General features: G+C 37.5%; 1 protein-coding gene across 5 annotated transcripts; it reads left to right on the top strand.

Annotated features, from left to right (window-relative positions):
- The first annotated feature begins 4,059 nt into the window (after positions 1-4,059).
- On the top strand, positions 4,060-18,594 carry MLC1 (modulator of VRAC current 1). Of its 5 annotated transcripts, none has more exons than XM_038155392.1 (12): positions 4,060-4,181; positions 5,347-5,530; positions 7,620-7,709; positions 9,702-9,755; positions 9,898-9,999; positions 11,659-11,760; positions 12,653-12,724; positions 13,181-13,297; positions 14,003-14,059; positions 15,229-15,351; positions 16,719-16,886; positions 18,026-18,594. In XM_038155392.1, the coding sequence occupies exons 2-12, from the start codon at positions 5,351-5,353 to the stop codon at positions 18,098-18,100; spliced, it is 1,140 nt and encodes a 379-aa protein (XP_038011320.1). In that variant the 5' UTR covers positions 4,060-4,181; positions 5,347-5,350; the 3' UTR covers positions 18,101-18,594. The 5 variants fall into 5 exon arrangements, with proteins under 5 accessions (XP_038011320.1, XP_038011318.1, XP_038011323.1 ...); XM_038155390.1 differs by lacking the exon at positions 4,060-4,181 and adding an exon at positions 4,516-4,671; XM_038155391.1 differs by lacking the exon at positions 4,060-4,181 and adding an exon at positions 4,617-4,768.
- The last annotated feature ends 1,920 nt before the right edge of the window (positions 18,595-20,514 follow it).

The following is a 20,514-nucleotide window of genomic DNA, read 5'->3' as shown; positions in this document are numbered from 1 at the left end:
TCACCGTCCCGCCCAGCCTCCACTACACTCACTGTAATGGTTTGATGTCGGTCTTGTATTGAAGCATCTGAAACTGCACACAGCAATAGAGGTGAGGCTGTCCCAGTGCAGACAATCCCCCCCGATCCATGAACCATACTGTGCCTGATACAGCCCAGGATATGGCTGGCTCTCCTGGCTGCAGGGGCACTGCTCCTACTCCTTACTCCATACGCTCAGCAGCAATAGTAACCTGCCCTACCCAGGAAACGGCAAAAAAAAGTACTTCCAGGAACACTTCCACGTGCTCTGAAGTCAAAATGATGCCTTATCATCTCCTCCTTACATCCTTTCTTAAGGAAACAGGTCTGCACTCAGCTCCAGTAACGTGGGGGACGAGCAAGCCTCACTGCTCAGAAGCTGCACCACAAACCCACAACCGGCCCGGAATTCCTACCAGAGGAATTCTCATCTTCCCATCTCTCATCTTCACCATCTGCGCGTCTCCAGAGGTAGGAGACCGCCTTAGAAAGGAGAGAGAGCATCCCAGAGCGCTTAGCCGAAGAGCCGGAACCGCAGCACCGCCCGGGAGACGCGCCAGAGCTCGCACGGCCGGACGGGACGGGACAGGCCGGGCCGAGGCGCGAAGCCTCTCCCCGCGCGCCTCGAGCCCGCGCTGCCGCGGCCAATGGCGCTGCTCGCTCCGGGTCACGGGGGCGCCCGCGGCCCCGCGCAGGGGCTGCCCCGGCGGCGGGAGGAGCCCCCGCGATGCCCTCAGCGAGCGGCCGCCCTCTGCCGGGGATCGGCCGGCCGCGCTTGAGGGCACGGCGAAGGTGCAGTCGCACGAGCTGCCACGGGAGAGCTTAAAGGGAGAGGGTGTGTGCAGCTTGTTGCTTGCTGGTGGTGCTGTCTGGAATTGTGGTCGTAGTGTATGACAGCGTTTCTGCGATGGGACGCCCGAACCAGGGAGAACCCACGGGCAGGCTGTGTGAGCTCCCCTGGGCTGAGAGCTCTCCGTGGCCCTGGGAATTAGCTGGGCACGGAGTCCCTCCAGCGTGGTGAAACGGCGTGGGTTGGAAGAGTATGGCACATTGGTGGATTGTGATGCTCTCAGTAGCAGCCAGTTTCAAAATGATAGGATAAACTCTAGGACACGATACATTTGCTTAACAGGGAAAAAAAAAAAGGTGTTTTTGACTTAATATTAATGAAGGAGCTGCTGTAGTGCCTGAGGAAATACAATTTTACTGACTTGTTTACTGCCTGTGTAGTACTAGAGAACTATCTCTCCAGTTCTAGAGAGTCTCTGTAGTTCTGTGCTTACTATTCCTATAGTTTCTATCTGTATTTTTTATCAGTTCTCTTCATACAGTGCAATTCAGATATCTTGTATAAGGTCTCTGCATTTTGTTCAACAAATGCTGTTTCACAAAGCAAAGTTTTTTGAGTTGATGAGCTCAGCATCGCTGTATTTTAAATAGGAACTGCCATATAAAGCTGTTAGGCGAGGTGCTTTCAGGAGGTTGAGCAGAGCAGTGTGTAATTTTTTTGCAGGAATCACAAAATACACTGCCTAAGTTGTGTGACTAAAGCAGCAGGTCTCTTTGGTCACTTTTTAGTTTCTAGCTCTATGGTTCACTCAGCGTTATTTAGGAAAAGAAGGGCTAGGAATGCATTTCAAATGGTTTGACGATGTTGCAGAGTTCTGTACAGTTCCTAGAGCAGAATGAATTCTGGTTGCCAGTAACTGCACACAGGTTCCAGTGTCTCATTCTAAAGTAACTGAGATGATGCCATTGGAAGGAGAAACGTGGGTGTCTGTAGTCAGTGCTGTTTTTAGAAAAGTGCTGAGAGAGTGTTAGCCTCTTTTGGACGCATTGATTTAAAGAATTTTAACTACTGTTTTCTTTCACCGAGTGGGAGTGTCGGCAGGGGACTGTTAGCTGACAAAAATGTGGTGGATGAAGAGATTGTGTTTCTGGAAAAGATGATGGTTTACATGAAGGACGAAATCCAAAGAAGTTTGTTTTATCTTGTTTTATATTGGGGGAGCAAATGTTATTCTAGGGGAGGAAGGCATCAGTTTGAAGCAAATTGGTCTACATGTTGGTTCAGTACGTGCCCCAAAACGTGAGCTAGGAAACATGGACTGAGGAATCAGCTTCAGAGAAACAAAATATGTCCAAGAGCTGGTTTTAAAAGAGATGAAAATACTCAATAAGGAATACAGGTAATGAGCTAAAGTAGCATAATTAAATATTGTGTGAAAAAACACAAGTGTAGTGCAGCTGTTAACTCATCAGAAACTGGAAGAGTTGGTCAGGACTTTAAATGTGAACTTCATCAGAGCTTCAGGTGTGGTTTTTATTTAGATTTTGGAATGTGTGTGTGAACCTTTGTTCAGGGCTAGGAACCTCGCCAAGAACAGAATGCTTTTTCCCTAGTCCTTGATAGCAAAAGTAGGATTCTGACAAGTTTATGTACCTTTTTGTCACACTATCCCTTGGCACTTGAGTTATAACTGGTAATCTTTTTTATCTTTTGTCATTACTGTGAGGATGCTTGCATTGCCCACAGTCTGTGGCAAATGACCGAGTATCTGTTATAATTGCTTCAGGCAGCTGAATTTGTTCAGTGGTCAGTCCTGTAGTAGAAGAATGTAGTTATTCATAGCTCTCATGATTTGATTTCATTGTCATCCCTTGACATCTTTTGGCCTAACTTAAAATTAAAACACTTAGTTTGTAAATCCTTTTCAGAAGCTTCTCATGTTGTGTACGAATTGTTATACTTGCTGCAGTCTTTGTGTAAAATTCCTGTGCATTCTTTAGAATTAGGAGGAATCTCTTTGTATATCACATTTGTACCTTATCTAGCATCAGAAGGTCTTAGTCAGCGACTTGGGTTCTGGTCTTGCACAAAAAAGAGACTTTTTGTGGAATCGGGAACATGAGATGAGGGGAACCTAAAATAAGGGCCCCAGAAAATTTTTAGAGTAGAAACTGAACTTTGAAGTTTAAGTGTTTTTTGTTCAAGCTGATGCCAAGTGCAGAGGATGCATTAATTATGCAGTGAACCTCTGTGCAAAAGGGAAATGGGAAATAAGGAGGAATTTCACTGTAACCTGAGAAAACACTGTATAACCATGCTTGAGAGAGGGAACTTTCTGGTACAATACTGGCTGAAACACTTGGAACTGTGAACAAGTTGTTCTAGGGTTTGAGCCCTGCTCTGGTCAATGGTACAGGACTTTATAAATTATTTTTATTCAAAGAGATTAGATCAAGTAAATACCTGACTATCTCACTAATTTTGTGTAAAAAATAAGCAAAACTAAAAAAAAACCCACAAACCCTCTCCCTAAACCGATCAAAAGGGTTAAAATATGGTTGTGTTTTGTGTCTATGGTAATTTGTGTCAATCAGTTCCTAGTATTCACTGAAAAAGCTGTCAGGTAAACAATTCCCATTTTCCATTAAACCATGGTCTTTGGAAAGCTACAGATAATGGAAATAGTTGTGCAGTGTTTCTTCCATGAGCAGAGGAACAGTAGGGCTTAATTACTCAGAAAGTTCTGCTTGACTGTAGAATCTTTTTTCCCCCTCTTTTCTAGCACAGTTTACAGATGTGTCTATTGCTGTGTATGGTGTACTAATTCCCCTGTTTAAATCCACTAAAACAACTGTAACATTTTAATATTCTTTCAGTATTGGCTGACATTATGCAAAAAGGAAAATCTACAGTCTGTACAAACTGAGGAGTTGTGCTGTTCAGAAGTTTTTCTAGCATACTTTGAAGGTGATGCCCTTCAGAATACTGAGGATTTAATTGTGTCTTGGTTACAAGAGTGTTTAAAGTTTAGACAAAAGACCCTGTCATTGCTGTAGCTGTCAAGGTGCCAACATCTTCAAGATAAAAACGTCCTTTTTTTTCCCCTTTTCATTGCTTAATAAGCAGGAGGACTGGATCCAATGTACGCTGGCCATTGCATGTCACTGCTGCCTGCTAGACTGAAAATATGTTGTTTAGTCATCTGGGTGTTCTGTAAGTGTGAATGACGGCATGATTGAAATGTGCCAGGTTTATCTGAGCACTCCAGAAGACTGGGGTTAGTGGAAAAAGACAGAGAAATGGTCTACAGTGAAAATAATAATCTCGATAGATTTCTAACCTCTAACTTTTGAGCTTGCCATCTTATTGCGGTACTGTAATGCTTGAACTTTTATCTGTAGCTTTTTTTCTAGAAGAATATTGCATTGCATTTTGCTCTTTTGAAACAAGAGTTTGTTTGTTAGATATTGTGATCACTGGGTATTATGATAGCCAAAAGTGGAAAAGTGAGGAAACTTTTATTTAAGATGCTGATTAAGGGGTAGTACTCAAATAAAAAAGAGACATGAAACTTTTAATTTGTTGGTCTGATTTGGAAGCAGCCCTACGAGATGTAGTACAGTCATTTTCTAGTGTGTTCTCTTAATTAAAATTCAGGAGGCATTTTCCTGTTCCCTGGCTTAGCTGAAGTTCTTGCTGTGCTTTTGTTCCATATCTGAATAGATGTTGTTGAAAGCCAAAGTGTAAGGGAGAACTTTTCAAAGCCGGCATGACTCACTGAACGGTGAGAATATCACAAAGTGTACAGGCAGCTGTGTTCACAGGGCTGCTTTAAACTGACAGTTAACTTTTCTGTGGAAGGTAAGCACGAAGGTTTTTGACTGTTGAAAAATCTACAGTAACTTAATTCTAATATAAGATGCTCCTCATGGTATTGAAGGGATTGGCAAGCAGTGAGGTGAGCAAAAAAGGATGAAGTGAACAAGAGAAATGGTTGATACTGGGTAAACTAGAAACAGTTTGCTGTAGCTGAATTGTTGCGGGTATGTGTGTTCATGGGACTCATAGGGAAGTCTGTCATTTTAGATAGCTGATAAAAAGTGTTGAAGTCAAATGGAATTTATATTGAAACCTGTTTGATTTTCTTTGCTGTCCCAGAGTTGAAAAAGAAAAAAGCTTTGGTTATAGAGGTATGCACTAACTAAACACCTCTAAAACTGGTTCTTAGATCTTGAAATAAAAATTTACTGAGGTATCATAGATACACAAACTTTAAATATGTTGGTACTTTTACTATGTCATTATGAACTGTGGCTGTAGGATGAAATTTAGTTAAGGTGTGCAAGTGAGTTGTTAGAAAGTTTATATATTTCGAAATGTAAATACATCCAGTAGCTAAACATTGTGTTTATTTATTTTGTCTTGAATACACAAAAAACCTAGCTGAGCACCGATTTGGGTATGTGAAGGATATAAATTATATTTTTTCTCTTTCTTTGTAACTTGCATTATTATTATTTAATTGCCTTTGTGAAGTGTTATGACCAGGGAAGAAGGTTACAGAGAAGAATTTAGCTATGACAGAATGCCAACTTTGGAGCGGGGAAAACAAGAGAATGGAAATTATATACCAGATATCAAATCCAGTGACCTTCAGCTGTCAAAGAGGCTGCATCCTTGCTTTAGTTACAAAACGTGGATATTTTCTTTGCTGATGGGAGTAAGTACTTTAAATTACAGCAAATTTAAAAATACAGGCGAGGCCTTAGTGCTCAGCAATCTGTTCTGTTTGACAGCATTTGAAGACTAAAAATTTCATCACTGATAGTATTGGAAAGAAATCTTTGTAAAAATAGAAACATATTTAGCAGATTTGGAATGTAGCAATTTGTTGACTGTGGGTATTCTTTGACTATTTTTTTACTAATCAGAGGTGGTATGTGAAGGCTTATTTTTATCATTAATATTAATCATATAAGCAGAGAATAAGTGTAGTAGTGGTAAATATCAGCCCATGTGTATGTATAAGCAGTGCCTTTTGGTAGAGTATATAAGTATGCGGACCATATGCATTCTTTTAAAAATACTCTAATTATTAAGTGTACTGTGGCTGCCATGATAGCATTTTGGCATTAAAAAGGTATGTGGTACTTGATTGCCACATCCATCTATCAGGGTTCAACAGCCACATAATTTTTTCATTAATGTATTGAAGCATATACTTGTGCTTCTTACTCAAACAACACAGAGATTTGAATTTTTGTGTTCACTGCTAGAATCACAGGATTCTCATCTTGCATGTACATCATATGCTTCTCCATGTTCTGAGCCAAGTTAATTAAACTTCATTATAGCAATTAGAATTTGATCTTTTCCTTTTCTGTCAGCTTGTGTGTTTTGAAGCGTACTTTTTATTAAGAACTGATTGTCTCACTGTTAATATGGTGATTGCTTGTTTATGTACAGTGAATAAAAGTATTGCCTTATTTTTGTGGAAACAGCTGAGCATTTTTTCTTTTTTGACAAACTGCAAGGCTTGGATTTCATTTCAGATGTACTGTCACTTGAAAAGAGAGCAAAAGAAGTGCTGGCTTCATTTGCATTAAATTTTCTTACACTTAATTGTCCAAAAGAACAACTGTCTGTAATTTACTGAGTAGTTGTAAATTTTTGGAAATAATGTTTAATGATTATTTGCTGAAGTCATATTATCAAGAAGAATGAATTTAATGGAAAAATGGAAATGCAGTTTTATTAATAAACTCTTAGATTAAATTCCAATTAGATTTTTCTTCCAAGTGTTTAGTTTCTATCAACCCTTCTGAAAGACAATGTCCAGAAGAGAAAGTCTGTATGGTGAGCAACATAAGTTACAGTGAACCATCTACTTCAGGGAGCAGTTGCCAACTGTAGAGTGACATCAAAGTGGCTGATGGGCGGGTTTTGTGCAGAAACAATTTTATGAGCATCAAGCACAATTTCAACTCATGGTTCCATAGACTGTTCTACCAGTCTGCCAAAATTCTGTGTATGTTTATACATGCACATATGCTTTCCTTATTTTCTGTCTTTTTTTGACAAGGACTCTTTAAAGACCCCCAATAATTTTCTAACATGGAAAAAGTACCCAAATAAAACAAAAGAGCCGTTCTGTCTCTTACCTCACCCAGCCCCTTCAAAGAAATGTCTACTCAGAGGAATGGCGAGGAAAACCAAAATAATGTTAGTAGAAGACACTAATTGTTTATTGCAGAGTGTGTAACTGTGGCAGGTATGAAATAAACTTATTAAGGTAAGAGGAGCAGTTGAACATTTTTGTATGTACCGCTGATTGAAAGCAGGAAGAGAATTTGGAGGGGTGTAGGAATATAGTGGAAGAAACTTCATTAATGTTTCCCAAAACTATTTTTACTGCTGTGTTCTAGTTGGCAATTGCTCAGCTGCCCATATGCATAATGAATGTTGGTGGACTCAAGCAGGGAATGCAAAGCAGAGACATAGCTGAGGTTTCTGGAACATTTTTACCACTAAACACTGCAGTTAGCTTTTGACTTATATTGAGCTATTTGTGAGGTCAGGACAAAAATCTTGATTTAATCATGAACATTGTTCATTATTAGGTCCTGGTAACCAGAAAAATATCTTCAGAAATCAGCATATTTTGATATTTTTCTTCAAATTTATTCACACAAAAACTGCATTCTTAAAAGTAGCTCAATTTGAAAGGGATTGATTACTGATTTATGTTTGACTAGGTTTTTTTTAAACAGTTTTATTCATATAAATTTATTTTATTTATTGCTTTGCAGACTTGCCTCCTTATTACTTCTGGATTTTCACTATATCTGGGAAATATTTTTCCATCTGAAATGGATTATTTACGTTGTGCAGCAGGTTCAGTAAGCATTCTTAATTATTTGCTGTGGCTGTTTGACAGCAAATGCAATAGTAAATAATTCTTGTGGGTTTATGTCTTTTATTCTGTCTTTTTGTACTGCTTTTCTACATGGACAATTTAATTATATTTAACAGTTCATTAAATGGATTTTTTGTTGCATGGTTAAAGGAATAACTGTTGTTATAAAGACAACTGGGTTTGTGTTACCATTTTTGTTAATCAGCTCACCACTGGCATACAAGATTAATCTGCTGAGCAGTTTTTCTGTGCTTGATTTTAAGAAAATTTTTGTTGCCATGTGTTTGGAAAGTTTTCTGGCTATAAGCTATCAAAATGTATTTCATATTAGATTTCAAAGTGTTAATTTTACAGTTTATTTTGCTGTAATATCAAAGTACTGAAGCAGACTAAAGTTCTCTTGAATATTATTATTTTATTAGTAAAGTATGCATTAAAGACGGCTGACATCTTCCAGAGCCCAGTATTTTTTTCTGTACTTGGAGGGGCACATATGCATACTTACTGTATTATATATGCTTAGTTTGCACTTTAGATACTAATAAGTCACATGTACTAGCTTTGTTTATGGCGTTTTCTGTCATTGCTATTTTCTCAACTTGACTTCTATATTTGTTTTTAAGTTAGGTCCAAGATTACTTGAAACAAACTAGTCCCAGGAGTTGCTGTGTGAATGAGTTATCACTTGGGTTTCCACTAAAGGTGTTCAAGTTGCAGGAGTTTAAGTCAGTATCCTCACAGATACCTTATTCTCTGCAACATTGGTTTAGTTACTGAGATGTCTCTTTCTCTGCCCCTGATCTTGACTCTTTGAACTTCATGTTTAAAAGTTTCCAAAGACCTGGTAGATCTCTCTGGATGCAGCAGGTTATCACATTGGGTTTGAAGGTGTGGTGTCTGTATGTGAGGAATGTGTTAGAGCTCCTGCTGCAGATGGTGACATTGGTGCAGTCGAAGAGCCTAGAGAGGCGTGGAGCCAGCTGGCCACCAAGTGTCTCGTTTAGCCTGAAGCTGAGTTGCTCTCTGGACTTTCACCATCTGGACTAGTACTTGCATTCAGTTGCCTAAACATAGTCCTGTCGTGTTCTAGGAACTCCTGTGTGCCCAGGACATAGAAGAATGTTTTAATTATGTTCAGTAAAGGTCATTTAGGTGTTGAGGAAGTGCTGCCAGGAATTTTACATATCAGTATTATCTCTTTATACTGTTCCATTGTTAAGCCATTAGTGTTCAGGTGTGTGGGAAGAGAATTAGAAATGTGGCATTGATTGCATGATTCATTATTTAACATAAGAACACTTTTATTATAATTTTAGTAGGTATTTGTGTAAAATAGAGTTGGATCTGTAATGGAGCCATATCTGTTGTAGTGGGGAACAGCTAAGGGATAGAGAAATTACTTTGTGAGACTTTTCATTTGTGCATGACTTTCCCATTTATCTTTGTCCTCAAGTAGGGAAACATAGTTCCCAGTGAGCCAAGTGGACATCCCAGGCACAATTCTCCAAGTGTGTCTTGACTCAACAGATTTTCACAAGATTCTTCAGAACTGTTTTGAGATTGGGCAAATTTTAGCTTACTCTACAAGGATGATGTCTGTTTAAAGAATGTGCAGGCCCAGTTTGGGAGTAGCACTGTTTTCTCCTGCTCAAGGATCTCAGGCCTTCTACAGTTAATTTAAACTAATGAAGGCATGAAATACCTCATGAAAGACTTTCTTTTACTCATCACATTATGCTGGGTAGTTAGTCAAAGCTGAGGGATATGGAAGGTATATTTAAACTTCTTGTAATTCTCAGACACTGGTTGTGATTAATGAGTTCAGTCAAGTGAAACTTTTTCTTCAGACTTTCTGATCTTCTCTTTGTCTAAGTGTACTGAATATGAATTCAGACACATAAAATACATCTATAGAAGTATATATAAAATTCATTGTGCAGAAGATCCCACTAGTATTTTCTTTTAATTTTCCCAGTGTATTCCTTCAGCAGTTGTGAGCTTTGCTATAGCAAGGAATAAAATTAATGTGGTAAGTATGAAACTTTATTGTCAATTTTATGTATCTTTCTATATATCTATCTATATCATCTATCTCTATATATCTGTATGTGTGTTCATATTCTCCCAGTGTTTAAAATAAGAGAGAAACCCATTCTGAAACTGTTTTTCAGATACCAAATTTTCAGATTCTCTTTGTGTCTACATTTGCTGTTACAACAACATGTTTAATTTGGTTTGGATGCAAACTTGTCCTCAATCCATCAGCTATAAATGTAAGTTACTAAAGCAATTACTAATTGTGATACATTGATCTTTGTTAAAAAAACAAGGCGGGGAGGCCATTAGGTGGCTGGAGATCACATGTCATTACTTTGCTGCCAATATCCCAGTATTCCTGCTTGGTCTGTGAGGAGGGATCATACAGCAGTAACTTTACATTTCTCTTTGCCCAATGTTAGTTACCTGCAATAATATTTACAAGAATATAATTTATTTACTCTTACTTTTTCAATTTTTGTTATTTACTTCTTGTACCTAGGACTAAATAAGATAAGCCATCAGTTTAGTTAAAGTGCTTCTGGACTTTCTGGACTCAAACTTGTGCATCTACTTGGCACTGCACTGCCAAGTGTGACCTGTGGCCTTGCCAGCTCATATCAGTATTAGCACTGTGTCAAAACATGTCTAATTCATGGAAATTTTTAATCTGGATTAAATTGTTCTGCCACATGGCAGAACAGGGCCACACATTTGAACTTCTTTTGCCTAGCAATTCCTGTATTCATTGTAGCCCATTTTCTAGAAGTTTACCTCAATGACATTTATCACTGTTTGCAGAGTTAGTGCAGCTGTACGGTCTGTTGGGCACAGCAAATCACATAGTTTCAGTATCATTTCCTAAGCAAAAGTGAATATCAGCATCCAAAAAAGCCTCCTAAATCTACCACTTACTACTTCTTTCAAAAAACATGTGCTGCAAGATACATGTCAGAGCAAGACGAAGATTTCATCATCAGCAAAGCAGGTCTGGCATGAGGAAACAATATAATCCTGTTCTAAGTTGTTGAACAGTGGTTTGCTGTAATTTGGAATGGTTTGGAATGGTGTCAGTTCTTCCTAGACTTTTGGTACTTTGTCCCAATGGCCTGACTGACTACCAGGTTTGGTTTTTTTTGGCTGCTGATGGAAAAACATGGTGCTTTTGAAGACAGGGAGGGAGATCTACTCTTCCTAACTTGTGTGCCTCTAGAAAATTATTCAGTCCATGCAGTGTAGGTATCTAGCTTTTTTTATGAGAATAAGACGGAATAAAAGAGCAACATTAAGTATTGCATTCACTTAGTTGTCTCTTGAATATGAGCAATGGCAGCATCCATGTTTTTGCTATGTAGTCTGCAAGCATCATGAACCCGTGAAGAGTGTTTGTGAGTGCTTTACCAGCACTAAGCAGGGCACAGAACTGGGGTCCTTGGTGCAGTTCTTTGGTTTGTGTTTTCATTCAGCATCCAATATGGTGGCACACAGTTTGGGATTGCAACCTAGGAGTTGTGACCTGTGGCTCTCCTTCCCCTGAGAATCTTCCATTAGTTGCTGCAGTGTTCTGGGTTAACACAGAAGGACCTGCAAAAAGCAAATGTACCCAGCAAACACTCCCTTATCATAAGCTCCTCTTCTGGAGGACAGCAATAAAATCTTCAGGCAGAACATTTCCATAAAAAAGTAAATGTTTCTTTCTTAGGTTAGGCATTCTTAGAATAATATTATTGAAGTTTGTCAAGAGCCAAGAAAATAGATAAGAAAATATGTAATCAGTAAATATGTCTAAATCTGACAGAAACTAGACAACCTGCCTAATCATGCTAGACTCAATGCCTTCCTTTATTTTTAATATGGAAGACATAACTCATTTATGTCTGGGATTTTACTGACAGATAAATTTCAACTTGATTCTACTTATTCTGCTGGAAATCTTCATGGCAACTACTGTGATCATTTCAGCTAGGTCAACTGAAGACTGCTGTACAAGAAAGAAAGTAGGTACCCTTAAGGATTGTGCATGTTGAAAAATTCTCCATTTTCCTGTATTACGTATGCTGGAAATTTATTTGCAACGCCAGTATATAACTTTGCGTGCTAAAGCTATATTTGAACTACAAATAATAGTACCACACTAAACAGTTATTTCTTCTTTTATCTTTTAAAAGTGCAGTGACCCCTCTGCAAAATTACCTGTTGAAAATTTTACAGCACGGAGTTCTTTGAATATCTCATGAATGGGCATGGCAAATGTTTTATTTCTGTTTTGTAGAATGAAACTTGATGTTTGGAACATTACATACCGCAACTTGTATGTATGCAAACAATACCTTTTTGAAGCCTGATGTAGAGAAAGTGTTTGTCTTATATGCCAGTTTGGTGTTATCTGCACAATGACTCTTGGCTTCAGGATTTGGGGCTATTGATAAAATTTTCTTTATTCACTAGTGCTTTCCCAAACCCCACCCTCATTTTTCTACAACAGTACTTCTTTTAGAATGAAGCAAACATGATATGCCATTGGAAATACTGGTTGATAAAGTTGTGTAGTGCCCTGTCCTCCTTTGGCTCCTGCTGATCCACATCTGTAAAATCTGAAGGCTCAGGAAGAAAGTATATTCTCTGAAGGTGGAAAAGGGAGACAAGATGAAAATATTTCATAATTGAATGGTGGCTGTGGAACAGCTAATCTGGTACTAATTAATTTGATTTTAATGTAATTGCCGTCATCTGACCCTGGAAAACACCGTGACGTGTCACTGTCACCTCTTCTGGGCCAAACAGATATTACATACCACCGTTAGGACCTGCAAGAAGTTGTATAAGATACTAGAAAGAAATGTATTGCTTTGTATATTTTTTATCATTATTTTTTTTATTCCCCTCTAGAATGCTGCACACGACAGTGCCATTGTTTTGAGCAATGTCAGCTTTCCTGCTCGAATTCTGAAGTCATACTCAGTAAGAAAAGCATTGTTTCATTGAATCACCTTTGTAAGTGCTAAGCTTCTTTAAAGCCAGGAAGAGATCACTGTAGTTAAGAAACGAAAGAATAAAGACAAAAATGAGAGATATATAGTAAAATGTATCCTTTTAGAAGATTGCAAGATAAATCATAAGTGCTCTTTATTATGGGAAGGAGACTACTTAATGACGTAAGGATAAATAGTGTAAACTGAACTATTGTTTGGGGGAGCTAATAAATGAAAGCATAAATATGTATAATGAAGCTAATCTTATTTTCACTTAAGCTAGCTAGTGTTTTGCCATATTCTAGATATGGAAAACATAGACTTTATGCCTAGCTAGTAGCATAAATGCATTTTATTCTTTCCAGTGAGGTCCTTTCTATATGCAGGTAGGAACTTTCCTGTTCAAATACATTATTAATAATTTATGTGCTCTTATTTGTTTTAGGTGATTGAGGTGATTATTGGAATTTCATCAGTATTTGGTGGAATAATTGCTTTGAATATGGATGTTCTAATCTCAGGTCCATACCTCTCAGTAACATTCTTTTGGATCTTAGTTGCTGTAAGTAGTGCAAATAGAAGCTACTCTTAAAAAAATGGCTTTTATTCAATTGTTTCTTCACTTTTCTCCTCCCCACTAGAATATTTATTTGGCTCTAATACTGTTTGGGAATTGCTGCTTAGCAAATGAATTAGAGCTTCAATATACTTTATATATTTATACAATATTTTTGATCTGTTTTGGCTTTCAATACTTCAGTAACATGTTCTGATACATTCTCAGTTCTCAGTTCAGTAAAATGGAAATGAGTGTTAAGGGTATTGGAAGTGAGGTGTTCTATCAAAAAAAAGTCATAGACTTCAGCATATTTCAGGTTGCAAACGTTTACTTTAGTTTTAGCATGTTGGAATCCTTGGAACATCTTATTTAACCTCTCAGTTTTACCTGTTTTAAAAGCCTGACACTGTGATTGGTAACCCTTATCCCTAATAGCAACCTGTACCCAGGAGCAGTAGATTCATAAAGGATGTTGTGCCACCCTACTTGCCAGGAAGGAACTGATTGGGAAAGAAGACAATGACCACTAGGTTTATATATGTGTCTGTAAAATCCCTTTGCATGAAGTGGAAAAAGTTCATAAACAAGCTTTTCAGCATTCACAATTCAAAAAAGAAAAAAGCTGGGAATAGTGGGAATTACTGTAACACAATTGTAATTTTTGTAATTTTCAAGTCAATAAATACTTTGTTACACTCTTTTGTTTAGTGCTTTCCAAGTGCTATTGCAAGTCATGTAGCTGCTGAATATCCAAGTAAATGTCTGGTAAGTGTGTAAAATTTTTGGACTTTTTCATTAGAGTGGAATAATGCTAAGAAACTCTGCCTGATAGTGGGCACTAATCAAGTTTGCTCACTTGTTTTTAGCTGCTTCTACAAAATGTGACAAATATGTAGCAGGAGTGTTAGCTGGTATCCCTTAAAAGAACTCTGGTAGGTCCTTTGGAGGCCTAATTTCATCAGTTCTAGAAAAGAATTTGAGGAGTTTGGTTGGTTGGTTGGTTGGGGTTTTTTTTGTTTGTTTGTTTGTTTTGTTCTGGTTTGTTTTTGGATATTTTGTAGTGATTCCTTGGGAAAAGATACTACTATAGAAAAATGACATGCCTGATATGGTATGCCCAGAACTGCTTTCAAGCTCCTGAGATGAGGTTCCCTTTTTCTTGCATTATCAGTTGTGGTTTCTGAAAGAAGAAAATTAGGTGTGCAGGCTGTGCTGGACCTAGAACCTATTTTAAACAAATTCTTCATCTTTGTGATTAACAACAAGAACTAATAATATTCAGTAGCATGCATTTATTCCTTGAATGTTCTAGTTGTGTAGTTAAGGCTCCTTAAAATATCTGTTCTAATTAATAGTCATGTGACCATATTTAAGTGAGTAATGAGGCATAACCACAATTGAAGTTAGAACACTTCAAGTGTTCTGAGCACCTCAAGTGTTCAAGTCAGAGCACTTCAACACTTATGTAGGGGTGATATTTGAGTGAAACTCAGCTGCTGTTGTATGGCAGTAAATTTGCCTCCGGTCACTCAGATTTATTAGCATAAGATGTTTTAGGTTGCAAGTCTGCAATATCTGTTTTTAATTCTCATTACTTCATATAAATTGAAGAATAAATGGTGGCTTCTATACTGGCTCTCCAGATTGGGTATTACTTCCTCTATATGTGTATGGAAGGCACTTGTAAAATAAAACAAAAATGTTATCGTCTGTATTGAATTACAAGCCAGCAGTGTTTTGGCCAGGAAACTTAGGTTATACAAAGCTTGCTTCTGTATCTTCATGAAATGTGGATGGCTCTTAGTATTTGTCTTTTATGTGTAATCTTACACAGTTTTACACACTTCTGTTATGCTTGCTTCAAGGAGACATAGCTCACAAACCAGAGTTATTTTTTTAGATTATTATTTAACATTTATTATCTTATTTTTTAGGTTGAGGTCCTGATTGCCATTAGCAGTGTTACCTCTCCTTTGTTGTTCACTGCTTCTGCATACTTATCCTTCAGTATCATGCAAGTTGTTGACATCTTTAAAAGTTATCCACCTGCTGTTAAAGTATGTGTTTTTATGCAATTGAAAAATGAACTTCTATATGTTACAGTTGCAAGGCAGTAGCAAATTAGGGAATATATGAAGACAAGGTACTGCATTATAAAGATTGAATGAAATGTTATAGAAATTATTTAAAAACTCTTGTTTGACTTATGATATAATTGAAAGTATGTTACATCTATTGGCACCCTGAAATTGTAGTTTTAAAAAGATATGATTTTATTCTAAAGACACAGTAAAATAATACGCAGCATGCTAGAGTCCTTGAGGCTTTTATCATTTGTAGTATTTAAAGATTAGAGTTTTCCTTGAAGAGTACATTTTTCTGTTTCTTAGGATGTTTACCAATCTTTGGGATTGTAAGATTACACCTGGATTTATTCAGTCTGGATTCAGACAGAAAAGAAAAAGTTTGCAAAGTTTAAAGCATTTCAGTATGAAGTGTTACCTGTGCATTGCTGAAGAGCTTTCTTGGGCTCTACTGGCAAAGTGTTTGCCAATCCCTGATGTTCAAAAAACCACTTAGGGACATTAGACTAATGAAGATCTCCACTAGTCATTAAGTAGTCTGGTAACTCTAGAAGAAAAGAGGGAGAATGTTTATTAAATTGATATCTCAGAGACTGGAAAATCAACTTCTTATTCTGGAGCAGTATAGTGTGTTGTTGAACCTCAGGAATGGTGACAGCTCACATACCCTCTTCAAGCAGCTTCTACTGTCACACATGTTGGAGACAGATGACTACACTGTCTAGACAGTTGGTGTGGCCCTGCAGAGCATTTCTTACATTCTCACTCTGCTTTGTGAGTGGTTACAAGAGTGGGCTGCTCTGCACTGGGCGATGAACTGTGGAGCAGGAGTTAACAGCAAGACAGAAAGAATGGTAACTTCTTTGGCAAGTCCTACAGCCCCCCAAAAATAGTAAAGGAAGGCAGGCCCAGCCATAGTAGCCAGATTCAGTGATTGCCAGATAAGGCCACAGTACTGAGACAGATCCAAGGTCATCCAGGAACTCAGGTCAGCAGGGCAAGGTCAGAGCCAGCAAGGCACAGGGCCAGGCCCAGGCATAGCTGTGACATTGCTTAGGTCAAAACCAGCAGTAAGACACTATTATAGAGGATAGTTTCCTCAATTCTGTTCTGTTTCTGAGGAAAAGATAATTTGGCAAATTAACATTTTCTTAGAAGCTATAGATCTCTTCTACTTTCAGCAAACTCAGGCACTAAAATTTTGGTTGAAACTTTATGCTGAAATAAACCATAAATTATAATTTGATTTAGAAAGTCTAGATAGGAATTTTTAAAGTATAGAGATGGGAACATTATCAAATATTTTATTCAAGTAGTTAACAACATATGTCTGTTTTCAGCAATCTTATGATGTACTCCTGTTGCTTCTGATGTTGATGCTGCTAATTCAGGCATGCCTTACTATTGGAACTGTAATACAGTGTGTGAATTACAAGACAAAAATGAAACTACAAGATTCAGCATGGACACCATCACAGGTTAAAAAACAGGAATACAGAACAACAGAGGTTTGTATTTATACCCACTAGAAAATTTGAAAATACCTATTTTAAAATACTTTTTTTTGGTAATGTTTTGTGGTCTTAAATTCTGATCTTAATTTAGACCACAATTAAAAGCTGTTATATGAAACAATTTTGTAAGTTTCCTGGTTAGATGATAGCTGGGCATGAGATAGGGCACAGAACTGTACCCCTTAGGCTTTCCTCTGTTGTACAGAGCTAGACCCTGTATCCTTAAAGACTCTCAGAGAGTAACTCATGCTTACTGCACTAGAAGGAGAGTGCTGGATTCAGTCCAGCACTGGATAGAAAGCCCTGGGAGCAGAGACTGAGATCAGTCAAGTCAGTAAACAGCTGCTAGTGGAAAGTGGAAGCTTTGGAATTATGTCCCTTCAGGCTGCTGAGGATATTTGGTGTAGGTTGCTTATTGGCTGGATCTGTGTCCTGAGACTTTGGTGCTGTATAAAAGGTGAAGCACAGCAGCACTTCCACTGCTGCAAGTCATGTTTTGGAGCATAGGTCGTGGCATGGCTAAACAGAGCTCTGCTGGAGAGTATTTACAAAAGTATTCCTGGTTTGTGAGTCACTGAGAAATTAGGCGTGAGTTAAATGCTAAAAGGAGCACTTTCTCTGCAAAAGCAACTTTTTTGCTTACCTTTTAGTAATTAAACACACGAATAACATTATAGGTGAAGTTGAAAGTCCCTTTGGCTTCTCTGAAGTCTTTGTCCTTAGGCAAGACCTGACTTTGCTTGCATGCATGTAGATAGATCTTGCTTCAGTTGCACCACGGGGGGCTGCTTCTGGCTTTGGGGTTAAAGGTTTAGGTGTGAAGGTTTTCAATCATATTTTAGAAAAAGTCTTGAAAAAATGTCTTAAGTAACATGATTAAAATAGGAATTTGGCCAAGTTTCTTAGACCCTAATATTTCAAGTATATAATATACACTCTTATATTTTATATAAACTCTATAATATACAAAACTGTACAATTTACAAATGTATAGAATATTTTAATAGCTCTGGCTGTACTTATACACATTTGCATTCTCTTAGCTTCTTTCAGGTATTTATTTGCTTGAACTTCAGTTTTTAATCAAAACATTTTTTCATGTTTGCATTTGTCTGAAATTTGTTTACTTTTAGGTTTCCAATAATACCTTAAAGGATTTTGACAAAGATAAAGCTTGGAAAGCAGTTGTGGTACAGATGGCTCAGTAGTTTGGATTCTACAAATGCAGCCAACACAGCACAATCCAATAAAATAAATCAAGTGTTTGAATGAAGGTTTAAAAACTTCAATTTTTAAACAGCAATATAGTTGCAGCAGTAGGAGCCATGGAATAACACAGTAAATGATGTATCTTTCTAATAATTTTAAAGTTTGTTGGTAATATTTTTAACACATCTTTCTTTTCTGTTGGTATCTGTAGTCTAGTGTTTAGAAGATACCTTTAGAAAAAGGTAATGAGTCACATGGATTTATGCTGATGGCAAAGTAAAATACTGCAATATGTAGTAGGCTTCATGTATTTGCAAGAGATTGTTATAACTGCAGTTATGCAGTCAGTGTGACTGATAAATGCTTTTGTAAAGTTATGAGTACAAGTCATAATTGATGTTTTTGCTTATACTTCACTTTTGTAGGAGTTGTAAAGTGTTCTGCATCTTATTGCTTTTATATAAATAAAAGTCTTTATTATGTGGAAACTTGAGAATGTGCATTGACATTCTAATCTGAGAGGTGACAACAGAATATTCTTTCCCATTAAACTTCAATTTCTAGACTATTAAGGAGAGGCTTTTTCTGAGTGCTGGGACACATAAACTGCTAACCAAAACTAAAACATCCAACAAACAAGCAACTGGCCAAGTAACAGGAGATACTGATATAAAAAGAGGGTTTTTTAAATTATTTTTTATGTTTAGATATATTGCTTTTCATTTATTTATTTTCCTAACTATCTTTGAAACCTATGCATCTTAGCTGCCCTGAAACAAGGGACATCCCCCATACAGATGACCTTTTCTTGTAGCTGAACTATGGGTACTGTTGGGCAGATTCAAACTCTATTAGAATTTCCATGTTAATAGGAAATCTGGGGTAACCAGGGTGATAGCTGCTGACAAGGTGGTGAGGATATTTTTTTTTTCTGTTGTTGTTGTTTTATTGTTGGGTTTTGAGAGGTTATAGACTTTGAAGTTCATTCTTTTTTTAATCTGAAATAACTCAGTTTGTTCAGAGCATGCTGCAAAGCTTAACTTTGCATTTGAGAAGGGGAAAGAAAGAGATAAGGGTGTGTAGTGTGTGGAGCCTATCAGGCACATGAGCATGTTTCTTTTCATTTTGGGAAAGATGACAGTTATTCTGGGATCTAAATACATAGAGGGTACTCTTTCAAGTTTAGAGCAGTGCTTTTTAAGAGCATGTATACAGCATGTATACTCCCTGTCTACCTAAAAATAATAGGGTGTGCTTTTGGTCCAGACTACCACAACAACAACCACAGGCTGCAGCTGCTGTTCCTTAAATATTGCAAAATTTCCTGCCTGTGCTGGTGGTACTTGTGTGACCATTCTCTTGATGTAACAGATAATTGTGTATCTACTACAATCCTACCAATTTTACAAGTAGGAAAAGTTAAGTTGATGGTACACTATCTTTTTGAAAGTTGCCAAGAAATAGTTACAGTTCTACTTAAAAATAAGCATCTGACTTCCTAAATATGGTGCATGAAACTGGAAAAAGACTGTAGACAGTGTAGAAGTTCTTAATGAATCATTTAAAGTAAAAAGAGATTAATATGTGGAATAGTGTGACGGTAACTTAACCATTTCTTTGATGTTTTGTTTTACTGTATATGGTAAAACACTTTGTTTAACTGAATCTGTATCTTTAAGATATTATCTCTATGTTTTCTGTCAAGTGAAGATTGGCTTTGGTTATACAGGTTAGATATAAGTAGATATTGCTTTTGTAAATTATTTAGGTGGGAAAGGAAATTAAGGGAAGTTGCACAGCTGATGGAATTTCCTTTCCACAAAATGCTTACACCAACAAAGCAGACAAAGGCACTCTAACTTCCTTTTGAGTCAAATGGCTTGAGATGCTCTCTTCTAAAGAGTGAGAGCATTTTAAACAGCTCCTGATTTTTTCTTTTAAATTGTTTTTTCTGTCTGGAGTCATTATGAAGAAACAAAGCACATATATAATAGGAGATATTTGCATTTCTCTTGGGGAACTAAAGTGTTTTAATAAGAAGTGAAGAAAATATCATTCATCAAAAAGAAAGAGAAAAACTAAAGTGGCTAAACAGGATGATTGAGTTAAAATTCGGATTGACCCTGAGTAATGGTTAAGATATATGAGTGCATCTGAGGTTTTTTAGTCATCTTAGATTAACGAGGGTGAAGAATAAATGGGAATAAAAACAGAGGTTGTAATAGAGCTGCCAGCCATAGATTCTGCTTTCCAGTGAAGATGGACATCCCAGGGCTCCCTGCCTGGCCATGGCTCCTTTCCTGCTCTGTTCAGCACAGTGGAGACGGGACAATCTGCCCGGTGAAAGACTTTTCCCTGCATGCCTGTTAAACTAGGAGCCCCACCATGGATACCTCTCTGGAGGCTGAATTTT

This window comes from Motacilla alba, chromosome 1A (genome assembly GCF_015832195.1).
Source record: "Motacilla alba alba isolate MOTALB_02 chromosome 1A, Motacilla_alba_V1.0_pri, whole genome shotgun sequence".
In the NCBI taxonomy this organism is placed as follows: Eukaryota; Metazoa; Chordata; class Aves; order Passeriformes; family Motacillidae; genus Motacilla; species Motacilla alba.
Note: the sequence above shows the minus strand (reverse complement) of the source record. Positions and strands in the feature narration are given on the sequence as shown.